Source organism: Lygodium microphyllum, chromosome 25 (assembly GCF_053477565.2).
Source record: "Lygodium microphyllum isolate KBCC chromosome 25, Lygodium_microphyllum_v1.1.10, whole genome shotgun sequence".
Classification (NCBI taxonomy): domain Eukaryota; kingdom Viridiplantae; phylum Streptophyta; class Polypodiopsida; order Schizaeales; family Lygodiaceae; genus Lygodium; species Lygodium microphyllum.
In genome coordinates, this window is record NC_141159.1 from 29573227 (window position 1) to 29595484 (window position 22258).

Sequence of the window (22258 nt, forward strand, 5' to 3'; positions counted from 1 at the left end):
TCTACAACATTTAGCTAAAGCTTGCATTGAGTTTGAAGTAGTTCCGTTATACTTCTGTTGGAGAGCTGAAGCCAAAGCATGATGCGTAGCCTTAAAGTCAGATTCAGTTTCTAGTCAGACTTACACAAAGTAGGTTCAATTTCTTTTATGGGGACAAAGCAGCCAAGAAGCAAAACTGGTTTTTGAATTCTGAAAAAGTCAGTCACAAAGGAAACATGGTAGAGGGATGAAGCAATGCCCATGAGGGAGTGGGGTTTGCTGGCTGCCAATGCAAATACGACTTTGTGTGTAGTGTTTCATGTTAGTTGATAATTAGAATAATTGGTACTTTGCTGATGGTGTTTGAAAGCATATAATGAATGATGGATGATGTACCTCGGTCCTTTGGAGACTGATTTTTACAAAGAATGAGCCGGGTCTTCAATTTTCACTAGCATCTGTTGAGATAGTTTTGAGTTGGTTTGCGATGGAGGCATTACCCACTTTTTTCCCGATCCTTTGGCTGCACATACAACTAGTTCATTATGTTTTTGTGCTACTTGGGTGCACATGGACACTTAGATCTGTTGACTGTTCATAATTTACCATATCTATACAGAATTTGAAGCTGTCACTAAAGGAGGGCAGCTCGATTGTTGATTAGAAAACTAGTCAAGTTTATGCTACATGTTCGAGAGCTGAACTTCTTCTTGCCATCCATTCCTCAGGATGATGAGAGCTTTGAGCGAGCTGCAGCTCTTGCTTTGCAAGAGGCTTCAACTGTATCAAAAGAGATCCAGCGCTTTGAACTTCTAAGGCTAGAATTAATGGATCTTGAGAAGCGAATTCAGGACTGTGCGGGTGAACATCATAATGAACAGGTAATGGAATAATATGTTTGTTTTCACAAATTGTCGTCTGGAGAAAAGTTTCTCTTATTGGTTCTGCCTGAATATGTTGGTATTGGGGGGATCAAACTAACTGGGTAAAACATTATTCAAAGTTTGGAGTCTGATTTTCGAAAGGGAGATACTGGAAAAGCCAAGATGGTTTAGCATATGCATGGGAGTTTCTGCTGTATGTTTGGTTTTTGCACTATGAATGTGTGCATTAAAGCAATGGTTTATGATGGTGCAAGGTAATTTTCTGGCTTCAACTATAAGCTTAAGCAATGAGCATGCTTCTGCTAATCAACACTTTTTACACCACATTTGGATGTATGGCATAGCTACCTCGTGGCACTAATTTCCCTAGTTTTCTCAAAGCATGATTTGCAGTCTTTCAAAAATTTTTATGGCCAACCTGATTTTAGAGAAATGTAGTTGGTTGTCCGGCTGTTATATTTATAGGTATGTTAATTTTGTGTGACATTATTTACGGCCAGTGATTGCATACAATGAACCTCATGGATGTCGCATTATTATCCAATGCATTCTTAATGGACATGTGAGTTATAGGATTGGTTTTGCATATGCTCAAATAGTGTTTGCTTGCAAAGCTGCTTTATTGTAAGCAATTATTTCCACTATCCTCAATTGGCAAATGCTTTTATTTGTGGAAGCTTAAAAAATCTCATATGTATGAGTATAATACAAGTCATAATTTGCACATGATTGCAAGGGAAAACGTGTCATGGAGAAATATGCTTTCTGCTTTGAATACGCTTGACTTATGGAGTACAAGTTGCTCTGATAAAGGGGCTTTACTTTTCATCATAATGTATTCACAGATTATGGAGCTACTTATTTTCTTGATATATGTCCAACGTGTACAATATAGGGCTATCTTTATGAAATGAGGCTTGATTGAGGATCATTTATTAAATGTCTTGGATATGAAAATTTGCTACAATTCTACTAATGCTAACAAAAGTGGTACTTTCTTAGATATGCTTCCTATATAAATTGTAAACTTATGGTTCCATTGGTCATGGGATGCACACACATTACTCAGCTATGAAGTTGTCTTCAGTTATAATCATTCTATCTTAGCTTCTCAAAGGAACGATGGACCTCTCAAAGAATGCTCGCAAATGATGCTAGACAATAATATACACTATTATAGCAACTCTTTGATCTTGCTCGCATTTGGATGGGGTTGCAGTTTGATTTGCCAAGTGATGATCTGCAGCTGCTCACAAAAGGAATAACTTAGTAAACAGCAGCTATTTATTGATGCTGATTTCTAGGATATGTTGTTCAATTCTGTGTTCATGCATTTGGATGAATAGGAAGGTCCATGCTCAGTTCGCAAGGAGATTTAAACAAGTTAGGGATGTGCAAGCATTAGAGGTAGCATGGCACCAGTTTGCTGCCCATTTGCAGGGAGCTTTGACAGAACATGGTAGGTGATATTTAAGTGAGCAGAGTCTGAGCTTTTTTTTACTTAACAGGAGATTTAAAATGCAGCATGGAAAATATGAGTTTTACCACCAAGTGACATTAGAAAGTTGCAAAAATGATAGGTTAGATCTAGTCAACCTTATATTGATAAAGCTTCCCTTCTAGGTCTTTCGTCGAGGGACTGCAATATTTACTAGACAAAAGAAACACATTCATAAGTTTAAAGATGGGGAATGGACAAGATTATTTCTTTTTTTTTTTCCCGTAATCCAGTGGCTACCCTAGTGGTAAGCCACTTGTTTTATTAACCCGCTGACCCAGGTTCAAATCTCCCCTTTTATGAACTCAAGACCATCTGGTCACCATGCATTCAACCCAACCAACTGAGCTACATCCGTTTGGTCCAGCAGATTATTTCACAGCTCAAATAAGTATTTACTGCATAGTTTTGGGAAGCATTTGATGAATTGGCTTCTTTTATATTAATGTTGTCTGCTTCTGAGCTTTTGCTATCTTGGGCTCATGAGATTATGACTTTGGATAAGGAAAAAGAATGAAATGCCCTTCTCATGTTGGGATTGAACAATGGTAGGATTTTCTTGCAATTCAGGAAAAAACTTTGGTGGAAACGATAAATTGGTCCTAGATTTTGGGTACTACGCCTTGGCAATCATAACTGTAGTATAGTCGTAAACTCTAATGACTAAGCTAGGGTTGTATGGTATGATCCATATGATCCGTTCAATCCGTGGACTTAGCATGGTACTAAACATACACAAAAAATGTCGGATAAAATACGACATTCCATAGAGTCATTAAAAATACATAAGAAATTAAGGATAAATATGTTAAATATAAACTTTATACTTGGTGCTTCAACATCATGAATTTTGACCCATTATGCAAATTGTAAATAGAGTGACCACTAACAAGGTAAGTAGTCCAGATGTTTGTGAAAAAGAGAGCTAGGCAAGTAATAAGTGTCAACTTCTCACTAAGTCACTAACTTATAGTACATAGAAAAATTATAGGCACTAAACAAAAGATTGTAGAGGGCCTGGGACTTATCACCTTAGAGCCTATATCACATGAGTCATCAAATCCATCACACTGAGGCGAAACCATGATAGTGAGATTGAGTGGAGTTAATCTCCTCAAGCTCCATGTAGGTGTCTCTAAATATGGCAACCTGCTCAACATCTTTCTCTTTGTGCACACTTACCAATTGGGTCCCCTATTAACTTGAATGTTACGAGTTTGGATTATGGCACAATATTTGCAAGTCCATCAATAGGCACTGGTTCTATTTGTGGTGCTTTCTCAAGGTGAGTTGTGTGAGATGTGAATGATTCTTGAAGACGCTTAGGTATTGTGATACAAATAAAACATACTATATAGATAGTGGGAGAAGATGGTAGAGGAAGAGGAGGATGTAGAGGTAGATGAAGGGAGAGAGAAGAGTAGAGAAGGTAATAAGAGAGAGTTAGAGGAAGAGGAGGTGGTAAGCAAGGTAGAGATAGAGGTAGATGAAGCGGAAGAGAAAGAGGTTAAAGCAAAAAAGCAGGGGTAGAAAGTCACCTTTTCCAAGCTCTAATGGTTACTTTTCAAGAAAAAGAAAAATCAAAAATTTTGACTGTCTAAAGCTGTACAAATCACAATTGGATTTAGATGTGTATGATTCGGCATAATGGACATTGGACATCTGCATACATCTGGAATCGGACGTATGAAATAGCCATTTCATACTTAACCTGTTCTGGGGGAAAAAAGGTTTTGGCTCCCAACTTACAAAACAGCATTGCTTTTGCTTGACAACTTTCTAACCTACAGGATACAGTGACTGTTTGGAAAAGTGCTCAGCCTGTGTAAATCAACTACAGAACCAATGTGTGCAGCCAGCGTGCTCAGCTTGTGTGCAGAACCAGTGTCTGCTCAGCCTATTCACTGTATTGCTGTGCAGTGTGCTGGGCCTCATCACCGAGAGCTTGGCTTCAGCTTAGACCCTCTCTCTCTCTCTCTCTCTCTTTCTCTCTCTTTGGTGCTGGCATGTTGAGTGCTCTTTTCTCGATTCGTGTGCTTTGAGTGCTTTACAACCTGAACAAGCTCTCTCTCTCTCTCTCTCTCTCTCTCTCTCTCTCTCTCTCTCTCTATTTGTGTGTGTCATCCTTGCACAAGGGCCATGCTAATCTTCTTAGTATCGTTCCAGTTTTATCAGATGTCTTTGAAGAGACAAGCTCTCTCTCTCACACAACTTGAGCATGCTGCCCCCTAGGGACATTCATCTCCCAGCTCACCTCCATCCTCCACCCAACTTCTCTCGAGAGCTTTCTACACTCCACACACACACACCCGACTTTGGACCATGCCTCGAAACTAGTGTTATGATGATGAGTGCAGGGAGCTATAGAGACAACTCCGGATTCAAGGAGGACTAGGGTCTATTACAGAGAGAGAGGCGCACGGGCAAATGAAGACCCTGACTTGTTATCAACGATGGGCATATGAGGAGTCACAGTATTGGGATCTATACCATTTATTCATGAGCAGAGGTGTAGCCACAGCATGGCGCAAATTGTGGGGTCATGTTGCCCCACACCCATTAGTGACCCAGAGACATGGCACTCCTACGTAGAGGGACTATATGATGTACCACACTAGCCACCAATTATCCACTTGTCAAAGCCTTGTACCCTCTTCGCATGTGATATGGTAGGAGAGGGATAGAACATCTACAACATGGACGGTTGATGGATCACATATGTATTTTTGTGAGCACTCCATTTATGCAGTGGACATTTTGGTTCCACTCCTTGCTTTAATATTCAATAGGGCTCGAGTAGGAAGCTTCCCAAATGAGTGGACCATGCATTTCATTGTGCCCATCCACAAGTCAGGAGGCCCCCTAGATTCGAGTAACCATGGAACCATCATACTGGGCCACACATTAGCAAATATATATGGAGCAATGATGGAGACAGAGCTCAATGCATATGCAGAGAGAGTGAGATTGAGAGTTGTAGGATAGACTAGTTTCGAACGGGGGTTCTCTACACTCCACCGCATCCTCACCTTGAAGAGCATGATTGAGCAGACGAAAATGAGAAAGAAGAGCCTTGGTTTTATAGTCTTTGCTTCAAACGTTTGATATTTTGTTCTCTTATATTCTTATCCACACTATTAGGATGATGTGATTGTAAAAGGGCATTGGACAAGTGAAAAATTCCCTTGCGAGGGCATTGTCCAGCGGCACTATTGCATGCAATTGGTACATGATGCTGTCATTCGTGGTGGGTAGTCCTGTCTTTATTCTTTTCATCCCATACGCCAACACTTTCAAGTCCCTAGAGGTTATAGTTAGATCTGGTTGACCCTATAGGAGCAGCTTTGGCAATATAATCCACTGCTTGCGTTTCAACCTACTTCACCTTGGTAGGATTGGATGTTTGTGAAACTTGATGATTTTTAGAAATGGTCGGCTAATCAGATCTACCACAAGAGTGATGGGTCACTCAGAAAGCAAACAAAGTTTGGTGTGCCCGGGATAGTAGAGAGAAGTGGTGGGATAGATTTCTTCAATTGTGGAGGTCCAAGATTCCTTACCAAGGAAAAGCTTTTGTGTGGAGACTACTTATTAGTGGTCTTCCTACTAGGGAGTCCTACATGTGCGCAAGATCTCGCGAGGCTATTGTATCTTTTGCACTACTTGTGATGAGACATTGACTCATCTCTTCATCTCTTGCCCTTTGGCAAGACAAATTTGGAGCTTTGTTTCTCGTGTGTGGACCTAGGTGACTTAGTAGGAGACACCTTGGGTTTCGGGCAAGATGCCTTCATTGTCTTCTTTGCACTCAGATCATCCGTGCCTTTTCCACTTTCTCAGATGGACAGCTCTCTAGCACATTTGGCTTACTTGTAATGCCTTTATTTTAGATTTGGCCTCAGGTATTTGTGGTAATGTGGCCCATGTTTGTGGATACTCTTATGGCAGATTTCTTCCATGATTTCAGTAGATCTGGTCCTCCTTGATGTGGCTGCTCCTTGGCTTTATATTGTTTGCTCCTCTCCAGTTGTATTGGTTGCATGATATTTGTGTTATGTCTTAGTAGCCTTTTGGCTTTGACTTGTGCTTGACAGGATTTTCATGGCTGGCCTGAAGGCCTGATATGAGAGTTGTATCCGACGTCAATTCTATTCGGTTGCCTTGAAAGCCTGATGTGAATATTTCTGTACATTAATATACACTTATTCACGGAGATAGAGAGAGAAATGAAATGATATATTAACATCTGCAAAAGGCCAAAATGAATTATGAGACCATGAGTTACAAACATGTGTATGATGATACAACTGTCTGAGCAAAATATGTAGCACAAAGCAAATGAGAAAGAAACTAACTAAAGCTATGTGTAAAACATAGAACTCTATCTAGTAGCAATGGCTCATGGTAGTGCAATCTCATGTTGATATGGAGGGCCTAGCTCGCCGTGCAATAATCTCCTACATTCTGGATGGGCATTTTGAATAGGTATAGAAAAACAAAGATTTGAACTTGGGTGGGTTAATAAAATAAGTGGCTTACCACTAGGATAGCCACTAGATTACGAAAAAAAGGAGTGACATTTCACAGAGAGAGAGAGAGAGAGAGAGAATTTTTCGAAAAAAAAGAGAGAGAGAGAAGGGGGGGGGGGGGGGTGAAGAGGCAGGGAGGGAGATGTATTTGTCTCTAAAAAGCTAGGATGGCCTGTGAGACAAAAGAAATGAGTACGTCTGACCATGTTATCTCCACTCGAGAACAACATTGAAAATGAAATGAAAACAAATACTAAGTTGATATTTATATTCCTAAGGGCTGCCAGAGAGAGATGAGAATGTTGGAAGAGGTCCAGCCTTGGAGCCATGTGCTTGCACTATTGGCATGCTTTGTATCCTTGGTATATGATATGGATTCGATTGCTCATCTATGAGGTAGTGTGTTTGTTGTCCTTGATCTTGCTCATGTGTCACACGGTCACCATCATCAAGAAAGGGTAGCCCAGTGTCGATAGGTGTCACCCAGCAGCCAGAGGAACCCCTACTGCTGATGCCAGCTCTAAGCTGTGCCACCAAACCTCTTTGTCATCTCTTGCAGCTTGTGTTTTCTGCTTCAGCACTTATCCTTCATCATTCAGCTGCTATTGCCAGTCATCACCGTACCTTCTTGGAGGCTACATTTCTGGTACTAGGCTGCTCTTGAGCATCAATGTCTTCATTTGCAGCAGTCACCTTCTTCTAGTTCATCTCCAGATGGCCGTGTTTTGGCTGCCAGCTGCTTGACCACATCGTTCATTGCATTGATTGGACATTGGCTGCTGCCTTTTCATCACCCTTAGCTCCAGTCTATTGCATCTACATCATCATTCGTGGTTTTTCTGCACTTAGGATCCATTCTTGGAGGATGACACTCAGACAATGACTCATGGATAGTCTCCACTCCTTGAGCTCCATCTATATTGTATTTCCTTTGCCTCCATTCTTGAGCTTCATCTATATCATATTCCTACCATTGGTTCACTCATTACTTCTTTTTCCTTTTGCATTCTTGTCTAAGTTCACCATATCTTAGTCATTCGTGCACTTTGACTGTCTTCTTTGTGCCAACCCTACAATATCTTCACAGCCTCAACATGTTAGGTCGAGAATTGTTCAATCTGTCTTGGTTATGTTCATACATTTTGTGTTTGCTTGTGCAATCAAAATCACTTTTTATATTTCAAATCGTGGAAATCTTTTGGAGAATGATGAAAAATCAATGGCTGATACTGCATGATGGCTGATTTTTCATAACATATACTATCATTTTTTGCAGGAAACTAAACAATGTTGTGTTCTTTCTTGCTGTAAGAGCAATGATGGCTATTAGATAGCCTACGTGTGTGTTAACTTTTGCATCAACTCGTTTGGGAAATATCAGCTTTCTTATTGGGAGAATTGGTTTGGACACATGGCTAATAAGAAAACATGGCTGTTCATGTCCAAGAAAGCAAATAGTTGATTGGGAATTTGAAACAGGTGCTCGAGTATTTTCAATGGTTTGGTAGACCTTTTGAAGTGGGCTATTCTTTGACATGCTCAAAGGCTCATTTGAGTCATGCTTTGAATTGCCTTTGGTGCTTTATATCTTATCTACAAAGGGAAATTGGCATAGTACATGTTCTTCAAAGGAAGGGAATGTTTTATCTTTTCCTCAAGGGAGGAGGAGATGGAACTGGCAATTATACTATCCACAAACATTGCATTTTGTCTTCAAATCAAAATACTGCAATTTGTCTTTCATGAGCCTCTTGATGATAGGCATCAGTAGTGGATTTTTATTATGAATGAGGTGTTGGATTTCTGCTGCGGTGAATGTCAAGGACATATTGGGGGCCACTGATTATAGACCTTTCAGACTTCAGAAATGCCAAAATCAGTTTTGGAATATGAGTAAGAGCCAAGTGTTGGAAATTAAACCTGAAAAGATGTGGATCAATAGGGTGAATGCTTATTGTTTGAGAGGGTATAAAATTTTGACTTGAGAATAATCTCCAATGCCCCTGTAGAAATATTATGGTCTGGTAGAAGCCCACTAGCAGATTTTCCACAAATAAACATAATTCTTTTGCAGTCATTCTCCCAATCATCAAGTAGATAAGCCATAGAAACATATATAAATGTTCTAATGCCAACACTCTCCATAGATGGGTCAAACTGAGTACTTAAGTCGATTTCTGCTTATCATCATATCTTCTGTCATGCCTCTTGCATAGTTGGTTAAATTGACACACGATAATTTTTACTTGTTCAATCTTGAGCTGTGACATAAAATCAAAGACTCAAAATTAATAATCACACTTACCTTTTTTATTGTACTTTCGTACCACCAGGAAGGAATATGTAGTATTGATGGAGGAGATTCTGAAACTGCAGCTAGGAGCGAAACATCAGATGAAGAGGTTGGAAAGGGTGATATGCTCAGCAAATCTTTAGAAAAGATCAAAGAGACAAGCACTGTAAGTATTTATTAGCACCACAATCAAATAACAAATAGTTTTATGAAAAATGTGCACTTTGGTAGTTTATGGACTTGTCCTATCTCAGAGTCTGTGTTTTAATTCAAGCTCCTCCGCAGAAAGTAAAATCTTTTAGAACATGGGTATATCAAAGGATGGCAACTTCATGAAGATTGTTATGAATTATTCTAGTTCCAATTTCTGCTAAGGGCATACATACATGGTGATCCCTAATCTTAATTGATAGTTAGGACATGCAATGCTTTGAAATAATGGCATGTGGAAATGGGGTTGAAAATGGAGATGTGCATAATTGAAATACTTGCATCCTGTACGTGTGCGGATTTTAGGCCAGAACATGACAGGTAGGTCAAGGTGATGAAAAGATAGGATACAGTTGAAGAAGTGTCAGTTCAGATGTTCGGGGCAGGGGATTTGGCACCAATTCCTAATCGTACAGAATTGCATGTTTATCCAGTTAAAGGCCAATATCTGTTGTTTTCATATGTCAGATATACCCATTCGTTTATGTGATTTATTTAGAAGTCTAGTTCAACTTGGATGGGGAGGCATGTACAGAGAGGTTAATCATGAACAGTTCCTGCAAATACTATTGTTTAGTTAGAATATCACAAGCATGGCTAAAATGTTCACGATGCATGGTACTTTATAAGTTGAATATGATCGTCTTTCAGATAGTAATCATTGATAGAATATAGGAAATGATCTCAGTAATCAGTGTTAAGCATTGCTGTGCACAAACAGGATGTCTGGAGAGGAACACAACTTCTTGCCACAGATGTTGCAGCAGCAATGGTGCTATTGAAAAGAAGTGCTTCAGGAGAGGAGTTGACTGACAGGGAAAGGAAGATTTTAAAGAGAACCTTGACAGATCTAGCATCAATTATACCTATCGGATTTTTGATGCTCCTTCCTGTATGCCCCGTCTGTCCCCCCCTTTTCTGTCTTTCTCATGGTTACTTGCCTGTGTGCATGCTCACATCAGAGAATTTTCTTAGCTTTAATACTATGTGGGCACCTTCTGCTGATGGCTGTTTTTGTTATCCCTAATGGACACAATCCTTGGATGTCTAAAATTGCAGGTTACAGCAGTTGGCCATGCTGCCATCCTTGCTGCAATCCAGAGATATGCACCAGCCTTGGTAAGAACATCCATCGCTCCATCTTTGCATCTATGTTTGCTCTTCTATGTTTACATGAACATTGGGATTCTTTTTTGTCATCTCATGTAAGAGCTCCACAGATCAAGCTGTTTAGGTATGCCTCTCATTTGGTAATTACTCTTGGACCTTGTGGGTAGTGATTAGACAATTCAAAAGGGCAGGCAGCTTTGGAGCTGCATGTTCTTTTAAGGTGTTAGTTCTCAGTTACAGCTTAGAAGCCTAACTGCAAAGGTAATTTCTATGCAGCTGCTGTATACATGTTAAGCTCTCAGGCAGTATATGTGTGCAGTCCATGTGATTGTCTTATACGTGTGTGTATATTGTAGAGAGGTGGTAATGAAGATTCTATGATAAATTATGTGGTGGGTTGGGGAGTGCATACAAGTGCGACCTTTATAATTAGCTGCCTCCAAACTGCTTTGGGATACATTTACAAATGTTGAGAGCTTGGTGACTCTGTCAATGCTTTGTACTGAGTATGCCAGCCATGACCTGTTGGAAAGTGTCACACAGATCCCAATGGTACTCTCTTTCTGAAGCATAACTGTGGTCATCCGTGATAGCTGGTGTGCTCAAGTACATCTATAACAGTTTACACCAGTCTAGAGCTACGATCCCTGTTTATCCTGGGCTCTACTTAGTTTGGACCAAAATACCTTGCTCTCTAGGCGTTAGCTCTATGTTCGTTTCTTGAGAAAGGATAACGAAATTTATTGATAAGACTCCTCAAAACAAAATATCCCTAGGCAAAATGGAAAATACAAATCAACCTTGAAAGGGACTTCCATATAAAAAAATATGTAACAAGGGGAGTCTATTAAAAAGCTTGAATAAATAACCAGTTGGGAGGTCTACAATGCGAGATAATGTGGGTTTGGAAAAGGAAGAAGGCGCAAGAATCCCATGTCCTAAGAAAAGTATCTCTCCTCCTGTCACAAGGACATAAAATTTTGATTCTTTGCTCAACATTTGATTAAGTGTTAATCAAATGCGCAAATGTGAGGGTGCACATGTGATGTGCAATTTAGTTATTTCACAATGACGGGCCAATGACTCTGAGAAGTTGATGGGTGTTTAAGGCAAAAGCTGTAATAAGTTGTATTTGAGAGGTTCTAGGTGGTACCTGGTGATAGATTTTGGCCTACATCATTTTGTTACCCATTAATGTCAGGTGACATTAGGAACTAGGCATTAATTAACTAATTAATGCGAGTTTAGGGGCCAATAAATGCTCAAGATTGCTTGGATGACAAATTGGCCTAGCCAATTCAGTTGTTGGCTGGTATACTTAATTTTTTGAGCAAGAATTAATAATTAAATTAATTTTCAGAATTAATATTGTTGTGGCCCAATCCACTTAGGCTCCAACCAGATGCCACCTAAACAGTCATACGTGGCGAGTCCACAAAGAAATTTAACTGAAACTGTAACAGTCATCTAGTGAAGGCTTTCTTGGGAGAAAAGCCAAAGATATATAAGAGAAAGGAGAGGAATAGAAAAAGAGCTGCTCTCTTTGGTGCTATTCTGCTGTGTCTTCCTGCACACCACATTGGTGGAGACCGTGGGCTGCCATTATTTCTGCGCAATCATCCATTGTAAGCTGCCTTCCTCATCAACAATCTGTCACACCTCACTTCGGTGTCACACCATTTGTCTCAATAACACACAAAACTCTGCTCTCCGCAAAACCCTGCATGCACACTGCCCTGCAAATGAACCTGCTCTAGACAGAATAGCAAAAAGCAACAAAAACCTACACGTTGCTTTACTCTATTGTTATTCTCACCAAGTAGCTGTGCAGATCTGGCTACTTCACTGTAACATCTCTCAGGCCACCCAGAAGCTGAATTATATCCCTGCAGCAATCTACAAACAGAATCAGTTGTCTTCTGATCAATATACAACATTACCTGCAACAAAAGCAAGAGCATTAGGCAACACTAGGAGGAGGCCCATATCTCCTCACAATTATCCTTTTAGTCTCCACAATATGAGGATGCTAACCTGATGCTGCAGATAAATCACACAAACCAGACATTAGCTAATTTATTGGCTAATAACTACCAAGAACATTACAGACTGGTCCTAAAGTGTGGCCTAAACTGTTCAATGGTTTGCAAATAGAAGATGTGGTAAGCTGGACAGATCACTTTGAAAATGTTTCTAGCTATTATGCTTGGACAGATGTGCGCAAATCATTGGAAAATCCGGACATTGCTAGAAGGCATATCTGCCACATAGTTTATGCCACAACCCATCCACACAAAATCAAATTGGTCACTGATGAAAGAGCCATTAATCAGAGACTTTGCACAACAAAATGTAACACAAACAGCCCTGCAACGACTTGACAATCTCAAACGAAAAATGCATGAACCAGTAGCACAATTTGCAGTCAGACTCAACCAACTGTTGCTATGAGCAGACCCAACAATGCCAGAAGCAGGTTGTGGCCATGCCTACTTCATGATATATCTAGAAGAGTACATGACCAAGGACCAACAACATTCCACCAAGCTATTTAGATAGCCCAAAGAATCGAGGCAAACCACCATTTGGAAACCATAAATACAACCATACAAACATCAACAAATGTGCCATTGGAACAATCCGGCACCCATGGAAATGGCATTCAAAATGCCCAAATGTCACAAAGGAGACATCCCTACATCACAAGCAGCCAAGCACAAGGAAACAATATGTTGGGAATAAAGGCTCACCGTGCCTTTTACGGTGTTTGGGTGTGCATGCACCCTTACACATGTGCTTTATATATATTATGAAAAACCTAAAGTGGTACAGTTCGTCATTGCACCCACACATTGAGTGTTGTGCTCTCACTCTCTTTCTCACTCTCTACTCTGGACTCTCTCTCTCTCATTGTGCATATCTGAGTTGTATTCTGTCTCGATCCTTGTGCATATTTGTTATTAAATTGGTATCAAAGTGAGCAAGAGGCAGCTCAAGAGTGCACGCTCCTCAAGGTAGGCAAGCAACGCAAGCAATAGAGGCCACATCAGCTGCGAGCTATACAGTCGTAGGTGGGCGGCACGTGAGCAGGTGATTGCTTGATGCCAGTAGTCGACACGCGGGACCAGTGGGCCTGGCGAGCATGCGACATCAGACGGACAACAGGCCAGCGCAGGCGATGGGGGCTGCCACAAGCTGGGACGGGTCAACGCAGGTGACAGGTTGCAACAGGCTGCAACTGGCATGACAGGTCAGCCGTGACTAGAGGGGCCACGGGTCTCGACTTTGCAGCCAATTCGTTGTCATTTTTTTTCAATTTCTCAAATTTATTCCTCTCCCACTGACGGTTGTTCACATGCCTACGCACAGTGTGCAATCTTGACCTGAAAAATTGGGGCTTTTCCTGGATTTGGGGATCTCAATGCAGGACAAGACAATCTGACTCAGAAATTGCAAATTCGGTGTACATTTGCTTGGGAAATTTAGGGCTTTTCACATTTTAGTGAAATTTTTTCAATTTCATTGAAATTTGTGTACACCAGACTTGAGAAAATTGGGGCTTTTGCACAATTTCATCAATTTGTGTAAGAATTGCCTAGTATGTGCACTTGGGTACATGTATTGATGCAATGTGGATGGATTGCCTTTTTTGAAAATTTGGGGCTTTTGACCGAAATTGTCAAATTTGTGCTTGAGAATGCTTTTGGAGCAAAAATCGCAGTCAAATTTTGGGGATTTCACATGTGATTGGTGCCTTGGCCTCTAAATGTGGCTGTAATTGCTTGTGGAGTGCAGTAGCAGACACTCTAATTCTGAAAATCAATTTGCAGATCTGAAATTTCTGCAATTTCTTGATTTTCGCTGCTGGTTGGTACTTCCAATGTACCGTGGTCATGTGTGACATTTTGGCTTGCATTTCTTGACTTTTGAGTCAATTTAGTGTTGCAAATCGTGGCTGGAAACAGTAACAACAGCAACCTTTTGCACATCAAGAAGCTTGAAAGTGCATACAATTTTGCAACATGGCAAAAATAGTGCTACAATGTATTGGTGCAGAAGAAACAGGTGAAGCCCATCAAAGCGAAGGGAATAAGACCAGTAGGTAGGGAATAAGAAGAATGGGATGATTTGGATGAGCTTGCATGCTCTAACATTGAGCTCTCAGTGTCAGACGACTTGCTCTTTAAAATTGAGAAGCTGAATTCAGCATATGCAATGGGCAAATGCTTGAAGAATTGTATGCTCAGAAAAGTGCAACCAACAAGGTTTATTGGCTCATAAAGTTGATGGACTTTCACATGAAGGAAGGTACAACCATGTCTGTACATTTAAACGAGTTCAACTCAATCTTCAGTCAGTTGATCACTTTGGATTTTCATATGGATGATGAGTTTAAGGCTACTTTCTTGCTATGCACTTTGCTTGAAAGTTGAGATACTTTTAGGATAGCTTTGAGTAACTCAAATGCTCAGCTGTTATATTTTAATGCGGAGAGTTTTTTGCTAATGGAAAAACTCAACATACAAAATAATTCAGCAAATAAGTCTTCTAATGCATTGCACACTAGGGGCAGATTTCAGCAAAAGGAGAGTTTTGAAAATAGAGCACATAACAAGTCTCGTGGCAAAAATGTGGAGTGTCATTATTGTGGCAAGAAAGGGCACTACAAACGAGACTATTTTCTATGGAAGAAAGAGAAAGGCAAGAACACAAACATTGAAGACAACAAGACTGAGAAAAAGAAGAGCCAGCCCGCAAAGAAGAGTGGTCAGTATGGGTTTATCTGATCCGTCCTAAAGACGAGGCCTTGGATAAATTTAAAAAATTCTTAGCACTTGCTGAAAATTAGACCAGCAAAACATTAATGTGTCTTCACTCTGACAATTGTGGGAAATATGTGTCCAAAGCCTTTCAGGACTTTTGTTGTAGCAAAGGGATTAAAAGGGAGCTCACTACCCCTCACAATCCACCCCAAAATGGTGTTGTAGAGTGTATGAATAGGACCATTCAAGATAGGGTTTGTACGATGTTGTCACATGCTGCTTTACCTCATGGATTTTGGGTAGAGGCTGTTATGACAGTCGTATGCTTGATTAAACAAGTCTTTAAAGGGAGGGGGGGAGTTTCTCAAGAAGCATGGCCAGGCAAGCCACCTTTGTATGCTTACTTGAGAGTATTTGGCTGCGAGGCATTAATGCATATTCGCAAGGAAGAATGCAGCAAACTTGAGCTAAAGTCCTGTAAATGTATTTTCCTAGGATATGGTGATGAGGGTGAAATGGGATATCGATTATGGGATCGTGAGAAAAGAAAAGTAGTATGCAACAATGATGTTATCTTCCGGGAAGATCGTATGCACAAACAACCCGAAAAGATAGAGGAGATCAAAAGGGTTGTATTCCAGGAGGATATACCGATAAGACAACAAAGAATGCCAGTTGGTAGACGACAGCAAATACTTGCTGTAAATGTCCTTGAAACTGTAGGGAATAATGCTGAAAATGATAAGTAAAATATTACCCATGATGTACCATAAATTTAGCAAGAACAGATACCTTTGGAACAACCAAAACTAGCTGTATAGCATGTTGAACGCAAGTTGTTATTGTAGATTTGCAGACTGAACAACCAATAAATCTTGATCATTGGATCCGTAGGTTGACTAGAGTGCAAAGACAACCGGATTGGTTTGTTCCTAGTGTCAATTATGTAGCTAATTATGTCATGTTGACAGATTGTGATGAGACGTCATGCTTCAAGGAAGCAATAGACAGAAAAGACAATAAGAAATGGCATAAGACTATGTTGTCAGAGATGAAATCTCTCATGAAAAATGACACTTGGGATTTGGTGCATTTGTTGAAAGGGCAGAAAGTGCTACCATGCAAATGGGTTTACAAAATGAAAGTCACTTTTAGTTCTTTGTCAAAGTACAAGGCACAAGTTGTTTCTAAAGGGTACAAGCAAGAATATGGAATTGATTTTGATGAAATTCTCTCTCCTGTAGTAAAAATGACCACTTTGTTGCATATAAAGATATGGAACTCATACAGATGGATGTAAAGACAATCTTTTTACATGGTTATCTGCATGAGGAGATCTATATATAGCAGCCTAAGGGTTTTGTTGCAGAGAGAAAAGAGTATATGGTATGTAAACTCAACAAGAGTTTGTATGGGTTGAAACATGCACCACGAGAATGATATCATAAGTTTGATACATTTATGCAATCTTAGGGATTTCATAGATCTCAAGTTGATAATTGCTTATACACCAAGAAGGCACCAGATGGTAGCCTTATTCTCTTGGTTTTGTATGTGGATGACATGCCGATTGTAGGTAGAGATGTTCATGCTTTGGACTCCTTGAAACAAAGCCTATATAGTAGCTTTGGTATGAAGGATCTTGGTGAGGCCAATCATATTCTTGGCATGCATATAGTCAGGGACAAATCGTAGGGTCTTCTCTATCTGTCACAACAGGAGTATGTTACTAAGGTTTTGTAGTCTTTTAATATGGAGAGGGGAGGAAGCCATTGGTGTATTGTTGTCTCCATATGTGAAACTTAGTGCAGATGACAACCCTACATCTAATGATGGAAAGGTTGAGATGGCCAAGATTCCTTATGCTTCAGTTGTTGGTAGCTTGATGTATACTATGATTGCTGCACGTCTTGACAATGCATTTGCGATGGGAGTGGTTAGCAGGTACATGGCATATCTTGGAAAAAAGCATTGGAAAGCAAGGAAGGGTATCATGAGATACCTTAGGGCACAAAGGATTTGTGTATTTGCTTTGAAAAGAAGAAGTCATATGTTGTTGGCTTCACGGATGCAGACTATGTTGGTCATCCTGATTGTAGGAAGTCTACTTCAGGATATGTGTTTACATTCATAGGGGAGTAGTATCTTGGATATCCAAGTTGCAAAAGTGTGTCGCATTGTCTACTATAGAGGCAGAGTATGTGGCTGCCATTAAGGTGTGCAAGGAGGCTTTATGGCTTTCACGTTTGGTGAGAGAGCTTGGTATTATAAAGGTTCTTATTCTCCACTGTGATAGTCGGAGTGCTATCATACTAGCACGGAATCTTGTCTTTCATACAAAGACAAAGCACATACAAGTGAAGTATTATTTTATCAGGGATGTACTTGACAGCAAGAGCATTGAGCTTGTTAAGGTACATACAGATGATAACCCTGCAGATCTTGTCATGAAGGGTCTTCTAGCACAGTGGTTTGGTCATTGCTGCTAGATGATGGGGGTTGGATAATATATGTGTAATTCAGCTTTGTACATACATAGACTTAGCTGATTCTTTCCTCACATCTAGGCATGTTGCCTTTAGGTGGGAGGTTGTTGGAAATAAAGGCTCACGGTGCTTTTTACGGTATTCGGGTGTGCACGCACCCTTACATATGTACTTTATATATATTATTAAAAACCTAAAGTGGTACACTTCATCATTGTACCTACACATTGAGTGTCGTGCTCTCACTTTCTGCATTGCTCTCTCTGCAGTCACACTCTCTCACTATGCATATCTTAGCTGTACTCTGTCTCGATCCTCGTGCACACTTGTCATTACAATAGATGAATGCTTCCACCAAATGATAGCCAAGGATGACCAAAATGCTTCAATTGTAACAATTAAGGGCACATCAAGAAATATTGCTGCAAACTCTAAAGAGGACAAACGCAAAACTTACAAGTGGTAGCAGTTGAACCTACAAAGTTCGTAGCAATACCTGAAAACATATGAGCGAATGGATGACGAAGACCCCTCATTCGCAATGTTAGGTAGATTAGAAGCGTTCAACAAAAAGAGTGTGCACAATCATCGCGAAGATTCAAGAATAAGAAGTAGAAGCACTTATTGACACAAGGAGTACAATCTCTTCTATTGGCCTAATCACAGTTGATACAATAAAGACACAAGTCTCACACACGTTCTATCATAGTAGTCTTTGGAAACAACGGAGATTTATATAGAACAAGAAAGATCACACAACTCCATAGAAACATTAACCAAATACTAGATACACATGTTCTATCATAGTAGTCTTTGGAAACAATGGAGATTTAGATAGAACAAGCAAGGTTACACAACTCCACATGGACATTGACCAAATAGTAGACACACACATTCTATGTACTTTGAATACAAGTTTCCAAAATAATATTTGGATTAGATTGGCCATTGAAAACACAATTCATATTAGGCTTTTAAACACGTGCAATAAGGATGCCTAACACAAAACCTATACCCCTCAATGCACTAGCCAACACCGAATAAATAGCATGCACAAAAATACTTCAATGAAGCACCACTAGTGACATAGGAAAAAAGAAAGCAAGACATTGACTACATAATGCAGCAATACAAAAACTTATTTCAGCCTAGAAAAGTCACTAGCATAGATGCCACCTAAATAGTCACATGTGGCCATTGTTATGACAGCCGTACACTTGATTAATTGGTCACCAAATAGGTTTGTGGGGGGGGGGGGGGGGATTTTCCCAAGAAGCGTGGTCGGGCAAGCCACCTTCTTATGCACACTTGAAAGTGTTTGACTGCAAGGCATTTGTGCACATACGCAAGGAAGAATGCAACAAACTTGAGCCAAAGTCTTATAAATGTATTTTCCTAGGATATGGTGATGAAGGTGAAATGGGGTATAGATTATGGGATCCCGAGAAAAGAAAAGTAGTATGCAACAATGATGCCATCTTTCGGGAAGATCGGACAGAGGAGGTCCGAAGGGTTGTATTCTGGGAGGATGTATCAATAGGATAGCAAAGAATGCTCATTAGGCAGCAACAAAGACCTGCTGAAAATGTCCCTGAAATTGCAGGGAATGATGCTATAAATGATCAGCAGGATCTTACCCATGATGTCCCACAAATTTAGCAAGAACATGTGCACCTGGAACAACTTGAACCGCTATACAACAAGCTGTACTTACAGAACAACAAGCTGTTAATGCAGATTTACAGGCTGAACAACCAGCAAATATTGACCAATGGGTCCGTAGGTCGACTAGAGTGCAAAAACAACCAAATGGATTTGTTCCTAGAGTAAACTATGTGACTGATTATGTCATGTTAACAAATTGTGGTGAACCGTCATGCTTCCAGGAAGCAATGGACAGACAATATAGTAAGAAATGGCAAAAAGCAATGTTATCAGAGATGGAATCTCTCATGAAGAATGACACTTGGGATTTGGTACTTTTGTCAAAAGGACAAAAAGTGCTATCCTGCAAATGGGTTTACAAAATGAAAGTCACTTCTGGTTCTTTGCCCAAGTACAAGGCATGCTTGGTTGCTAAAGGGTACAAGCAAGAACATGGAATTGATTTTGATGAAATCTTTTCTCATGTAGTCAAAATGACTACTTTGCGAACCATCTTGGGCTTGGTTGTATTTGAGGACATGGAACTTATACAGATGGATGTAAAAACCGCATTTTTACATGGTGATTTGCATGAGGAAATCTATATACAGCAGCCTGACGGTTTTGTTGCAAAGGGAAAAGAGTACATGGTATGTAAACTTAAAAGTCTATATGGGCTGAAGTAGGCACCACGTGAATGGTATCATAAATTTGATACATTCATGCAATCTCAGGGATTTTATCATTCTCAAGTTGATCATTGCTTATATACCAAGAAGGCAATAGATGACATCCTTATTCTCTTGGTATTGTATGTGGATGACATGCTAATTGCAAACAAGGATGTTCATGCCTTGGACTCCTTGAAGCAAAGTCTATACAATAGCTTTGATATGAAAGATCTTGGTGAGACAAATCACATTCTTAGCATGCATATACTCAGAGACAGATCAAAGGGTCTTCTTTATCTGTCACAGTAGGAGTATATTACGAAAGTTCTGCAACGCTTCCATATGAAGGGGGGGAAAGCTATTAGTGTACCATTGTCTCCATATGTGAAACTTAGTGCGGATGACAGTCCTACATCAGATGCTGGTAAGGCTGAAATGGCCAAGATACCATATCGTGGCAAAAAGCATTGGGAAATAGTGAAGGGTATTATGAGATACCTCAAGGGCACAAAGGATTTGTGTATTTGCTTTGGTAAGAAGAAGTCATCTATTGTTGGTTTCATGGATGCAGACTATGCTGGCCATCCTCACTGCAGGAAGTCTACTTCAGGATATGTGTTAATGTTCACAGGATGAGCAATCTCTTGGATATCTAGGCTGCAAAAGTGTGTTGCACTGTCTACTACAGAGACAGAATATGTGATTGCCATAAAGGCATGCAAAGAGGCTTTATGGCTTTTACGTCTTGTGAGAGAGCTTGGGATTACAGAGGTTCCTATCCTCCAGTGTGACAGTTAGAGTACTATCATGCTAGCATGGAATCCTGTCTTTCATGCAAAGACAAAGCACATAAATGTGAAGTATCACTTTATCAGGGATGCACTTAAGAGCAAAGGCATTGAGCTTGTCAAGGTACATACAAATGATAATCCTGCAGATCTCTTCACGAAAGGTCTTTCAGTTGAGCGGTTTGCTCATTGGTGCCGAATGATGGGGGTTGGATAGTATATGCGTCTTTCAGCTTTGTATATACATATACTTAGCTGATTCTTTCCTTTGCTTTCAGACACGCTGCCTTTAGGAGGGACGTTGTTGGGAATAAAGGCTCACCATGCCTTTAACCGTATTTGGGTGTGAACGCATCCTTACACTTTGTACTTTATATATATTCAAAACCCAAAATGTGGTACACAAGTATTTGTACGAAACATCAAGTGTCGTGCTCACTCTCTCTCTTCTCACTCTACTGCTCTCAACTCCCTTCACTCTCAGCTCAGCTAATGCATAGCCACCACAAGAGAGGGGGGAAATGCAATGCTTGATCTTGGACAAGGCATACAACATGGGTAGCGAGTTGTCTCTTGAAGTTGACAACCAATAAGAAGAAGAGGAATTTGATGGCTAGTTTAAAGATCAGTTGAGGATAGTAGCTGAAGTGTTTGTGAAATTTGCAAATAATCCTTGGTTTATGCATGTTGGAACTCCTCAAAGAAGGGTAGTAAAGGCAAGAAGAGAAAACTATATTCAAGAGCTTTAGGACAACAAGATGTATCGAAGAAAGAACCAATGTAGTAGCATAATGTTCCAAATGTGGGTAATGAGTATAAGCAAATGATGCCAATGGGGCAATGGATGCATATGCAAGGCCAATTTGGAAGTGGCAATCCCATGCTTTTTGGATAGCAAGGCATGCATGCTAATGTGGGTCACCTGGGATACTTCGGTGGTGGTTCAATTTTCCTAGCAATGGTTGAAAATGCTTCAGCCATGGGGATGCAAAGACTAAATGTATTTGGTTTGGAGTTACCTATGCATGGTGTGCAAGGCCCAATGCATGCAGATATGGTAAGTGGAATTAAAAATCCAAAGTATAGCAATGTTGGCATGATGTTGAAATACGAAGTGGTAAGTTTGGAAATGCATATATGTAGCCCATTGCATTTGGGACTCATGATATTAATGCCGGCCATCAAAAGCTCCGTATGGTGCTGATCATGAGGACATGCAGCCAATGTAGCATTTTTGGTAGCAAGATGAAAGATCCAGGGATTTGTGTTGTCTAAAGGGTATTTTGTAGCTGATTCATGCTTTACATGTATATTATTCATGTAGTAGATCATTGCTACGAGGTGATGTTTACGCTCAATTTATGCATTACAATGTCTTGGTGGTTAGAACAATGTTGGGTTTT

At 40.1% G+C, this 22258-nt stretch overlaps 1 protein-coding gene and 1 non-coding gene across 9 annotated transcripts in view; one reads left to right on the plus strand and one right to left on the minus strand.

The window, feature by feature from the left end:
• LOC148014026 (uncharacterized) overlaps positions 1–22258 on the plus strand; it is a 63121-nt gene that overhangs the window by 38396 nt on the left and 2467 nt on the right. For all 8 annotated transcript variants that reach the window (XM_087666974.1, XM_087666968.1, XM_087666971.1 and 5 more), the window contains 4 exons: positions 708–860; positions 9224–9349; positions 10115–10285; positions 10453–10512. In XM_087666974.1, the coding sequence (XP_087523100.1) occupies positions 708–860; positions 9224–9349; positions 10115–10285; positions 10453–10512 (510 nt within the window). The remainder of the gene's footprint in view (positions 1–707; positions 861–9223; positions 9350–10114; positions 10286–10452; positions 10513–22258) is intronic.
• On the minus strand, positions 4450–4552 carry LOC148014027 (U6 spliceosomal RNA). Its single transcript, XR_015688780.1, has one exon. It is a non-coding gene; the product is annotated as a U6 spliceosomal RNA (small nuclear RNA).